General features: G+C 40.4%; 1 protein-coding gene across 1 annotated transcript in view; it reads left to right on the top strand.

Moving 5' to 3' along the window:
• Positions 1-12,497, top strand: part of DYNC2H1 (dynein cytoplasmic 2 heavy chain 1) — a 370,096-nt gene that overhangs the window by 175,860 nt on the left and 181,739 nt on the right. Inside the window, exon 70 of the mRNA XM_065405465.1 lies at positions 5,608-5,697. Coding sequence (XP_065261537.1) covers positions 5,608-5,697 — 90 coding nt within the window. The remainder of the gene's footprint in view (positions 1-5,607; positions 5,698-12,497) is intronic.

Raw genomic sequence — 12,497 nt, 5'->3', positions numbered from 1 at the left:
GCAGATACTGCAGCATGGTCTATATCTATCACTCTGGTCATGAGAAGAGTGTGTTGGCTCCCGGTATTAGGCTTCCCCAGAGAAGTCCAGAGTGCCATCAAAGACCTCCCCTTTGCAGTTGCAAGACTTGATGGCTAGATCTCTCCACACTTTAAAGGACTTGAGAGCTCTGCTGTGATCCATAAGTATGTATACTCCTGTAAATAAGAGGAGATTTAATAGGTCTCAGATGCCACAAAGAGCACACCCAGCCCCATATGCAACTTATCATAGACTATCTGAACCCGCAACCAAGAGACCAAGATAGTCTAAAAACAAAACCTCTTTCAGCTATAGCTACATCTTCTCAGCCATTTACAACCTCCATGTGACAGTTTTGGTGGCTTGATCAAGGATCACACCCATTCAATCAACAGGGTTTTACAGTTGCAACATCATACCCTCCTCCCTCCTTATGGATGCTGCTTCTCCCATTTTCAGGCTGCATGGAGAATGTAACATCAGACAAATGGGTTTTGGAAGTCATAATATCTGATTACACTATTGATTTCAAGTCTATCCCTCCTACCCATTCATCCTCCGCATAGCTCTTCAGGACCCCTATCACAATCCATTGCTGGCACTAGAGGTGGCCTCACTTATATGTTTAGGAGCAATAGAACCAATTCCCGTACAGCACAGAAAAAGGAGAGTCTATTCAAAATACTTCCTGATTCCCAAAAAGAAGGGAGGGTGAAGGCCAGTTTTAGACCTCAGGTCTCTAAACAGATATGTAAAACAGCAGAAATTCATGATGACGACCCTTGCAGCAATAATTCCCTCATTAGCTTTAGGAGATTGGTTCACGACTGTCGACCTAAAAGATGCATATTTTCATGTCGCTATTTACCCTTCACACAAGAGGGTTCCTCGTTTTCTAATCAACAACAAGCACTACCCTCCAGGGTGCGGCCTTTCAGCCTATCTTCTGTCTCATGAGTACTCCCAGAGATTCTGGTGGTAATTGCTGATCACGTGTGTCATTTGGATATAATTGTTGATCAGAGAAAATAGTATCAGCAAGTGTTAGTGTTAGTAAAATGACATGTTCTCTGTTTCACAGCCTGGGCCTTCAAATCAACCTCAAAAAGTCCTTGTGACTCCACTACAGTGTCTAAACTTCATAGGACCCCCCCTGGATACAGTGACAGGCAGAATGTATCTCTCTTCCAGCAGATTTCTTGCATTAGTGAATTTCATCTCAAAGATTCAGGGCTCTCCTCAAGTAACTTATCTTCAACTACTGGGATACGTGCCAGCTTGCATCTTTGTAGTGCAGCATGCCGGATTACATCTCCGAGGTCTACAGGGATGGCTTCAAACCAAGGAAGCAGAGCCTATGCTAGTTACTGTCTGTTCCCCAATGGGTTCTTACGTTCACTCAGCTGGTGGAAGGACCTGACAAAAACCTGTGCATGTGTTCCATTCTTTCAGAATCCTCCTACCAGAGTGATAATATCTGATGCTTCACTTTTGGTTGGGGGGGCACATCTGGGCCCTCATAAGGTGCAGGTCAAATGGTCACTATAAGAGCAGCTTCTCCACATCAATCTTTTGGAATTGAGAGCAGTCAAAAATGCTTGCATACACTTTCTACCTCTAATCAGATCCAAGTCAGTAAGGATAATGACAGACAATGTGGCTTGCATGTATTATATCAACGGTCAAGGAGGAGAATATTCCCTATCTCCCTGTGCTGAATTGATAAAACTCTGGAATTGGTGCATAGCCAACCAGATAGTCATCTCAGCTTATTACCTCACACATATTTGGGGTTTAGTTGGGCAGGGGATTGGACTAGATGACCTCCTGAGGTCTCTTCCAACCCTAATCTTCTATGATTCTATGATATTCAGAACACCAGGACAGACAACCTCAACATTCATTTCTTTCTAAATTATGATTGGGAACTGAACTCCCAAATCTTCCACAAGATGTTCTTAGCCTGGGGTTTCCTGGAGATCGCTCTGTTTGCCATGGCAGCCAACGCAAATTGCATCAGGTATTGCTCCAGAGGAGGTCTTAATCCCCAGTCCCTGAGGGATGCTTTTCTCATCTCATGGATGAAAGGACTTCTCTACATGTATCCACCAACACCGTTACTGTTAACGGTTCTCAGCAAGATCAAACAAAAGCAGGCCAGAGTCACATTGATAGCACCAACATGGCCAAGACAAGTTTGGTATTCCTGTCTAGTGAGACTGACCTCTCACTCTTCACAGCAGTTTCCAGTTGGTCCTTGCCTACTGACTTAGGATGCCAATTGAACATTTCACCCCCGTTGACAGGATCCTTCTAGGGCTCCAAGTATGTTTCCTTGATGGCTCTCAGGAATAGAGATATCCTGTTTGTCAGAGGTACAACATATTGTATTAAATAGCAGAAAAGAATCTATAAGAAATACTTACCTCCAGAAATGAAAACAATATTATCTTTGATGTAACTATCATCAGATTTCGCCAACTCGCTCTCTTCTTCTTAAGATATTGGATTACCAGTTAGAAAACATCCAGTCTTTCTATGAATTCCATTAAGGTTCACTTAATAGCAATAACAGCTTTTCACACACCCCTAGAGGGTTTTTCACTCTTTGCTCACCCAACTATAGCAAGATTCCTAAGAGGTTTTTCAAATATCTCCCCACAAGTCAGAGATCCTACTCCTAGCTGGGACCTGAACCTAGTCCTTAATTGCCTTGTGAAACATCCTTTTGAGCCATTAGCTATGTGTTTTCTATTAGATTTATCATTTGAAGACAGCCTTCCTGGTAGCTATCACTTCTCCCTGAAGAGTTGGAGAATTGGGGGCTTTAATGGCAGTACCAACATTTATGTTATTCACCAGACAGAAAGTGTCACTATGGACTCATCCAAGATTTTTACTTAAGGTGTCTTTAGAATTTCATATTAATCAAACTATTCATCTCCTGTGTTTTTCCCCAAACTGCATCAGATTAGTCAAGAAGCCATATTCCATACCCTAGATGTCAGGAGGGCATTAGCCTTCTATCTAGATAGGACTGAACCATTTAGAAGATCTCCTAGATTATTTGCATCCATTGCTGACAGAACCAAGAGTTCAGTAATTTCAAAATAGAGGTTATCAAAGTGGATCTCTGGTTGTATTAAGATCTGTTACAATAGAATTCATGTTCAGCCTCCCCTGAGAGTGATAACACATTCCACAGGAGCACTATCTACATCTGTGGCCATATTAAAGGATGTACCAATTGCAGACATTTGTGGAGTGGCAACTTCCTCTGTTCATACTTTCTCTAATCATTATGCCCTGGTGCCTGGGGAAAGATCAGATGCTGATGTAGGCAATGCAATTCTTCTGTATTGGACTCTGCTTTGAACCTCCCCTCTCTTTAGTGGGGAGCTGCTTGGGAGTCACCTGAAGGAGCAGTAACTCACTTTTTGCAGTGACGGGAATTTTTTCAGATGGGTGTCTCTGTGGGTGTTCCAATACCTGTCCTCCTTCCCCTCAGTTTCGGAGCCTCCCCTGTGGGACTTTGCAGTGGAGAAGGAACAGAGGATGGTTCACCGACAAAGTCCCATGTAGCCTCGGCCTGGGCCACAAGGATGTGTGAGGCATATGCACGGGCTGAATGGGTACTGCTACCAGAAATCTCTGATCAAAAGCATAGGGCGTAGGTACACCTGAAGGGAACACATCTTGAAGAACTCTAGTTACAGCACCACCTAAGTAACCTCTTTTTTTGTAGTTTAGGCTCTTTGGCTAAGATTACAGTACATATGAAAAAGCAAAGTTGACTATAGGGAATCTTGAGGTTTTATTTATTTAAATGTAGGCTCTTCAGTGATTAGCTAATCTGTGAATAAAGCAAATTCTACCAGTAAGGGACAGAATAAGGGAAAGAGCAAAGGCTTGGGGTTCTAAAAGTTTCAGTAGTTTAGTAAGAGTAAATGGAACCTTTCACTAGTTTGAATACAACCTAATCTAGCATGACCAAAACATAGTTCCTGTCCCCGCAAGCCCATTCTCTCCCCTGTTTATCGTGGTGGATAATACAAACACCCTCCCTGTTGCTCAGGCCCGTAATCTTGGATTCATCTTCAGCTCAGCCTTCTCATTAACCCCACAAATTAAGGCTGTGACTAAATGTTGCCACTTCTTCCTGAACCACATTTCCAAGATCTGACCTTTTCTCTCTGCCCTCTTCCCCCCCGCCACTTCCAAAACTCTTGTCCAAACCTTGAATGTCTCATACCTCTATTTTCTGAATCTCTCTGGCCTCGATGCTTTCAACTTTACCTCCTCCCACCCCTTCAAGGCCATTCAAAATGCTGCTGCTAAGATCATTTTGCTGGCTCATTACTCTGACTATATAAAGCCCTTTCCCTGCAATCCTCCACTGGCCCCACCTCTTTCCATAACATCAAACACTAACTTCTTGTCTTTATTTTCAAAACCTTTCACAATTTAGCACCATACTACCTATCCACCCTAATATCCTATTGTAAAGTTGATTACCTGCTTTTCTACTACTCTGACAAGTGTCTTCAAGCTTTCTCCTGTGTTGCCCTATAGATATGGGAAAACTTCACATTAAGTCAATCTGTAAAGCCACATTATCCTTCTTCGAGTCCTTCCTCATAATGCTTACAGTACACGGCAACCTGATAATGGCTAAGCATGTGCAAATTGTGCTTACTGCTGCTGCTTAGGCAAAAACCGTACAGATACTATTATTTTTATTACACCCCCAACTCCTCAACCCTCACCCTGACACCCTTGTTTGTTTCATCCTCCTGCTATTTTTGTCTTTTAGATAGTAAATGCTTTAGGGGCTAGGACTGTCATTTTCTAGATGTTTTGTATAATGCCTGGTACAATGTGGCCCAACCTGGGTTGAGTGTCTAGATGCAACTGCAATTTAAATGTATAATAATAATAATAATTAATAATTAATAAGTCAGCAGTGAGGGCAAGCTATCAGCATATGAAGGCTATTGGAGACCAAGGTTTTAAAGAGAATGGAGAATTAACTATTCTTTCATTCTTAGATGTGGTTCCTTCAAGGCTGGTTTAAAACATGGGTGGGGCAGTGTGGAGCAACTTGTGCTATTGCTTCCTGCAATGTGCCTGGTCTGTGGTTTAGAGAAATAGTCTCCTGGGTTGTCAGTTTAGTCTATTTTCCTTGGTGTAGTATCTGAGTAGAGCAGTGGGAAGTGTAATAGTTTATGTGCAAATGGTTGCAGGTTCAGATCCCCTGGAATTTGTCACAGATGTTTTGAATATTCAGCCTATTTTCCATGACTAAAGCCAGAATGTTCATATCTGAGCACTTAAATTTAGACCTCTAAATCTATGTTTTGGGACATTAAATACAGTCATTGGGGGCTGCAAGTGAGCTCAGTAGGAAATCTGAGTGCTCAGCAACTCTGAAAATTAGGCCACTTATTTAGATGTCTGACTTTAAACACATGGGCTGGATCCTCAGCCCTAAGTGCCCGTTGTGCACTCTAAGTATTTGCACATACATACATAAATACATGTTTTTTGTCCAGTTGAACTTTTCATGTTCAAACTACTTTTTTTCAGGATTCAGATAATACTGAAGAAAGAATTATGTCTCTTATCAACTCATTAAAACACATGGTGTATGAATATGTTTGTCGCTGCTTGTTTAAGGTAAGATGCATTTTCTTTGATCTTTTCTGTACTAAATGTGAGACTGTATTCTCACAGCAACCATAACTTGCCCTGCTTCACATATGCAGTATTTTGGTTCACTGTATATACTATAATACTAAATTCTGGGTATGTATGAGTAATGGGTGCATTAGCTTTTGTGAGCTGGCTTTGTATCATGTAATTGTTCTTCAGCAGGGTAATACACCAAAACAGAGCAGCATTGTGGCTGCTTTAGGAGAAAAAATGAGCTCTGTGCCCCATCAGCAATCTACTACATGTACTGTCGCTCTTTTAACCCTATGCAGAGATCATGGGGTTCTTTCAGTGCTGAGGCTGCACTAGCCTCTGCAGAACTGCAGCAGAGGATACAAGTTTGTCCCCATCAAACACATTGTTCTGGTTTAGGAAGTGTCAGAAATGGCTTTGGCTCTCCATCCTTCTTGGATCTTTTTTGTTTTATGTGTGTGCGCTTGTACAGTGTCCCGCACAATAGGCCCCTGATCCCTAATTGGAACCTTTTCACTCTTCAGCACTACCACAGTAATACCAACAATAACAATAATACATACAAAATTTAAAAAACATATACACACACAAAATTCACTGGCTTGAATTTTATTCTTAACAGTATCTCACACAGTGTGGCTTAGAATCAACAATTTAATATTAATAGTTATAAATATTTAGTTTTTTTTAAAAGCACCCTGATGATTAGATTCAGCAATAAAATGTAGAAATACATTTGGAAATGTAGATGCAACCTAAGATTCTTCTACTGCACACAGGAAAGATAAAGTGGTTGAGTTACTTGAGCATCCTTATACACTTTTTTGTATATGTGCAGTGTTGTTTTTTCTATTTAGCTTGAATAGTATTTTTCCTCTGTTGTAGATCATTAAAGGAATATTTGCTTAGTACCCAAGGCATGTTTACAATTAGATTGTAACACTTATTTTGTAAAATTAATACTGTTGTGTAAACAGGATTATACATGTGTATATATACCCAATAAGGTGTGAATAGGGAATTAGAAAGCACATTAGTCTTTAAGTGTTGAGCTGCATTTTTCAAGATTTAGCATATGGACCTTTGTTAGAATGAAGCTAGCTCTTTATTTTAATGAAAGCTCTTCTGGGTTATCAGCAATCAACATAGTATTAAACCACATGCCAGAGCGTGCCTCACTGTTAATTTTTGCTGTTGTGACACCACTGGACTATCTAAGAATAGAGAGAAAGTAGGATTTTATATGTTAGTATGCTAGGCACAGTGGACTGAAAAGGAAGTGAAGAGACACTGAAAAATCATTGACCTCTTTTGTAACAGTAGACTTTTTAATAAAATTGGTTTTTTTTTTAAATGGACTAACCAATCTGACAATTTGAACATGGTGAAGTGTTTTAATCTAACTGATGGATTGGTGTATTGATTATTGATTAATCTCTTAAACTACAGTAGTCAATAAGGGTTCAGTCTCCTGAGTGGCTACAGCATCAGGAAGATTATTACCAATATTATTAGAATGAGAGACTTGAGGATCACACAGGAAACACTTGCAATTTATCACCAGTCCATTGATTAACAAATCCACTAAACAGATGAATAATCCCACAAGCCCTGAAATACAACAGCAGATAGAGCAATAGTACCAAATATTCAGCCCTCACTCACATCTCCTGCTCGGGAACCCCAAAGTATCAGTCATTATCTTCCTCATCATCATCAACAATGGTTGTCACACTGGTGTCTCCCAAGGCATGCAATTGGAATACACTTTTATAATTTGTTGTGCTGATGCCCATTGAGGTTCATACATATTTATGAAAATTTCAATCCCTTTTCCATACTTCCACACCCCACTAATTTTGGGGTGCCTGTTTTTCAAAGGCTAACTTGTTAGTTCCTCTTATTCTCATTATCATAGAATATCAGGGTTGGACCCCAGGAAATCATCTAGTCCAACCCCCTGCTCAAAGCAGGGCCAATCCCCAGACAGATTTTTGCCCCAGATCCCTAAATGGCCCCCTCAAGGATTGAACTCACAACCCTGGGTTTAGCAGGCCAATGCTCAAACCATTGAGCTATCGCTCCCCCCCAGTGACATTTATGTCACTCAGTCACCATAACAACTTGTGGTAAATACATTGCTGACACTCTATGTCTGCAATAATCCCAAACGTATTTTAAATGGAATTAAATGGTATATTACAGTATATATTTCCTAAATATCAGTATTAACATATCTATTGTAATTGTTTCATCTTGTGACATAGACTCATTCATTGGTTAGCTACTCGTGACAGCATATCTTGAGGCCTGAGGCCTTGTTTGCCTCAGCTAAATATCTTACAGGCCTGTGGCCTGTAGGCCCTGTGCTACAGCATTAATCGATATTCATATTTTTCCTCTATATCCCAAATATACTTGATATATCTTATTTTGGCTATGATGTTTTTCTGTATTATGATTTAAATACCCACATATTTTGATTATAAATACCTAATGCTCCAGATCAGGCTTGCCTAACAATCTGTATAAGAAAGCCAATGTTTTTTTCTATAAATCACATATAATATTAGTTAACACAACTAATATAAAGTAAAATTAAATTGTCCTGTTTATTAGAATCATAGATGTTGGAAATGAAAATGACCCCTTAGGTCTCATGCTCCATCTTCTTTCCTATAGTACACTTAGATTGTTTGCCCTGTGGTACATTTTTTTAGTATTTGATCCAAACTTTGTTGAAAAGTCCCAAGCAATGCATCTTTTATCAGTTCTCTTGGGAAACTATTCTAAACAGTAATAGATCTCATCGTTAGGCAGTTTTTCCTGTTATTTAGCCTACATTTTCAAAGTTTTAATTTTATCTGGTTATCTAATTGCTCTTCTGTTCACTACCTTCAATATGTCAATATATTTCTGAGATTTACAGAATTGAATGCCATACTCCAGAACTGTATAGAGACTGGAATATTGCCTTAGCAACATATTGCTACATAATTATATTCATCTTTTGTTGTTGTCTTATTGAATCACAACTCTTATGTAATTTGCTGTCCAGTATCATCCCCAGGGTTTTCTGTCCATATTTAAGTTCTCTAATTTCCTTTTGTTATTTTTCTGCCCCCTTCTTTTTTCTTCCCAAGAGTAACATACCTGTTGTTGGTGGCTGGGTCAAAAGACTCCACAGATGTTTGCCCTCTGCTCTTGCTATTTTTCCTATATGCCACAGTTAACTTTCTTGTTTCTTCCATGTTATCACAGGTATTGTTTCAGTTGGGATGCTTTTGACTCTTTGTACTGTATATGACTATTTTCTTGTGTTCGCTTAGTAAGTTCACCTGCTGCTCAGAGTCCATGTACTAATTTCCAATCAGAAAGGACATCAGTTTACATTTGATTTGAATGTAACTCTCCTAGTCTTCATTCCTGAAAAAGTTTCATGCAACTTCCACCTCAGCTGACCTTGATTCTTTTGAAATTAGTTTGATATCCAGTTATTTCTTGAATTGAGTCTCATTGTTGGCTCTTGTCAGTGTCAACAGTTTAAACTCTTTTTTTAGAGCTTTCTTGGAGGTCCATCAAAACTCTCCTGTTTTTCTTATTTATTTCCACCAAGTCATAGGCCTTTATGTCTGCCCCCAAGCCCCATCTTCAGCACTAGCTCACTGCCTCAGCTGTTTGCCCAGCCACAAGCTTTCAAATAAAGAGCCAGAGGCACACATAGAAACTAGTAATTGTTATTGGTGTTTTTATCCCAGTTGAATGTGGAACACTGTTGTTACTTACTTTCGTCTCTTATCTCATTTAGCTATAGAATTTTGCAGTTGTTAAGGAGAAGCTCAGCAAATCATTAATCAAACTTTTTTTTTTCTCATGTGCACATCTCAACCACTTTCCAGCCTGAAAACATACATTCTAAAAAATACAATTTGAAAGGATAGAGTATTTGTAAAATAGCACAGCAAATGACATTCAGTTTTACTTTATCCTGGAATAATTAAAAACCATGCCACAATTTTGTTTTTATGTTGTTAATCATCCCACACTTACGGGTATGTGCATAGTTTATCTTCTTTTTGAAAATTTTCACCTTGAGTTCAGCAAAATGGTACTGTGTAGAAGATAAATGGTTGTTTAGGAACATAACCTCAGGATATCAGAATGAATCATTATCATTTACTTTTGTTGTGAGATCACTGATGTTACCACATCTGACCCTTTGGTTTGCCAGGGTTTATGGATGAATTTAAAATGCTATAAGTTAGAATTAAATGTGAATTTACTGGAAAAACTGGGATTTATATGGTGGCTTGGTGTAGAAATGAACTAGTTCATAAGTTGATTTCCAGCTGAACTATGGCATTGCCTGATGTTTTAACGTCTAAACTGTTCTATATGAAATGATTTCTAAGTAAAGGATGTTTTCAATAAAAATAAAAGCAGTTGCATACTGGGAAATTACATGAGTCAGACATTCTTTGCATTATTTAGTTTTGACTTTTAAAAAATGAACACATACTACATATACATTATTAAAAAGAGGCATACTCAAATAGTATGGATCTGAGACAGGCTGGAATGCAGGTGTACATTCTTTGATCTGAACCACAAGAAGCCTGTTCTCATCCCCTCATAGGAATTGATCCATATGGGCCCCTGATAAACACCAAAAACAGAGAAGGGATTCCTTATAAGAGGAGAGATTACAGAAATTGGACCAGCTGGTGACACCTGTATTTTGGACCTTGTCACCCTAATGAAATTTGTGCCCTCTCTTTTGGGTACAATGGTTTGATGCAATGGCCAGGTCCTCTGGGCACAGATTCACTCCAGACCATTCCAGTGGTTCATGCTCTGAGAGTGAACCTGGAACAAAGATGTGAATTTATCCTTGTGTTGGCAGCAAAGCCAGCACAACCCGAGGAAGGACAGTAACATGAAAGACTTCACACCATAACCAACACAAGCCTTAGATTTCTTACAGGCAGGATTGATGAGGGATTATCCCCGTTATTCTTCGAATATATGTTCCTACGGATGCTCCACTGGAGGATTTGTGCGTGCCTGTGGACTCTCAACCGAAGACTGCAAAGTAGTATTTGGGAGCCTGTGCCTGTGCAGAATGGTGCCTCGTGCTCTGAAAGAGAGTATATAGGGAAGCACCACTCTGTTCCTTCTCAGCCACCTGCAGCTTGAGATGGATAGTTCTACTGCCTGCTGTTTTCAGCTTCCTTCCTTAACTTGTGAATGACTGTTTTGTTTATTTGGTTTAGTTGTTTCTCTTTTTGCATTAGTTATTTTCATAATACCTTTATTTCACTTTATTTTTTGTGGGTCAAAGAGAGGGGGCAGCTCCTCCTTTTCTCCAAGTTTTGGTCCTGGAGCATAATTGTTATGCTGAAGACCCCAGGGTTTAAGATCTGTGAGACTTGCTGTAGGTCCTTTTCCCCTGCCAAATGAAAGGTCTGTCTGGGTTTTAAGGGCAGATCCAAGAACAGCAGAGAGGCTAGACTTACGCTCATACTAATGAGTATGCCCTAGCTCCTGAGGTGTCTGTTTGCCCTCCTCCCCTGTACATCGGCCTTTATGGCACAGACACCCTTGGTCACTGTTGCTGCTTTGTCTGCAACCCCAGACAATAAAACTTCAAAAGAGAGGAAACATGCCTCCCGCAGCAGGGAAATAAAGAAGAGAGGCAGATCATCATATAAGACCCACTCTTGGGAGACCTCTCATCTCTGTAAGGATATAGTAGAGTCTCCTACTAAGTCTGGTACCATAGCATCACTACCGAGGAAGCAGTTCCGCTCGGAGGTGCCTACACAAGAGCAACTACTACAGTGGCACCTTCTGATCCCTCGTGGCACCGTGAGACACTGACAGGGCTGCCATTCATGCCCCAGTACTGGTATCTTGCAGTGCCTCTGAAAGGGGACATGCCCCTTCAATCATCTCAGTACCACAACAGCTTCCATCTCACCACCCTAACTCTAAATTCGGGTGAAGGATATCAAAGCCCTCCACCTCTTTCCAGGTTCCTTTCTTCAGAGAATCTCATTACTTCTGACAAACCTGAATCTCCAATTATGGGAGGATCTACCAGCTCCACCTCCACAATACAGCTACAAAAGCAGCATGTTGGGACTGGTTTAAAACTCCAGCCTTTGGTACTGATTAGAACATCAGAGGATGTTCTAATTCAGGGGAAGACTCCTCTGACTCATAGATTGGTACAGGGATCCATCCTGGTACCATTCTAGCTTATCCCTCGTATCCCCTTTCATAAAGTTGCTCCTGGGGAACCTACCAGACATCATAGATCCAGAGATTATGATTATCATTGAGGACCCTTCCCTTATACACCTCCTCAGTGAGGTTACAGGAACCCATGGGCCCACTTTGGCAACCAACTCCATCAGATGCCTAAGAGAAAGCACTGGTAACCACCAGTACTGTACCAACGATCGACTCCTACAGACTATCCTATAATAAAGTGCACATTGGCACCACACACCTCGGTACACACACTTCTCAGGTACTGGAAGATATACAAGAGGAACAGGAGTCTCAGAGGAGATCTCTCCTCCATCTGGAAAGTCCTGTTCATTTCCAGACAAGATTGTAATGCCACTCCCACCCTTCTAGGTAGATGATACCCCCTTTGATGATGCAGTCCTTTGAACGGTCCTGGACTTGCCTTCTCAGTACCACCTACTCATTAAGTTACTGCTTGGGAGTCTTCTATGGTGGAGTAGCCCTAGGGACTAGGGCTGTCAAGCAATTAAAAAAAT

The sequence above is a fragment of the Emys orbicularis genome, chromosome 1 (genome assembly GCF_028017835.1).
Source record: "Emys orbicularis isolate rEmyOrb1 chromosome 1, rEmyOrb1.hap1, whole genome shotgun sequence".
NCBI classification, from domain to species: Eukaryota; Metazoa; Chordata; order Testudines; family Emydidae; genus Emys; species Emys orbicularis.
The sequence above is the reverse complement of the archived record's forward strand: the minus strand, read 5'-3'. Positions and strand labels throughout refer to the sequence as shown.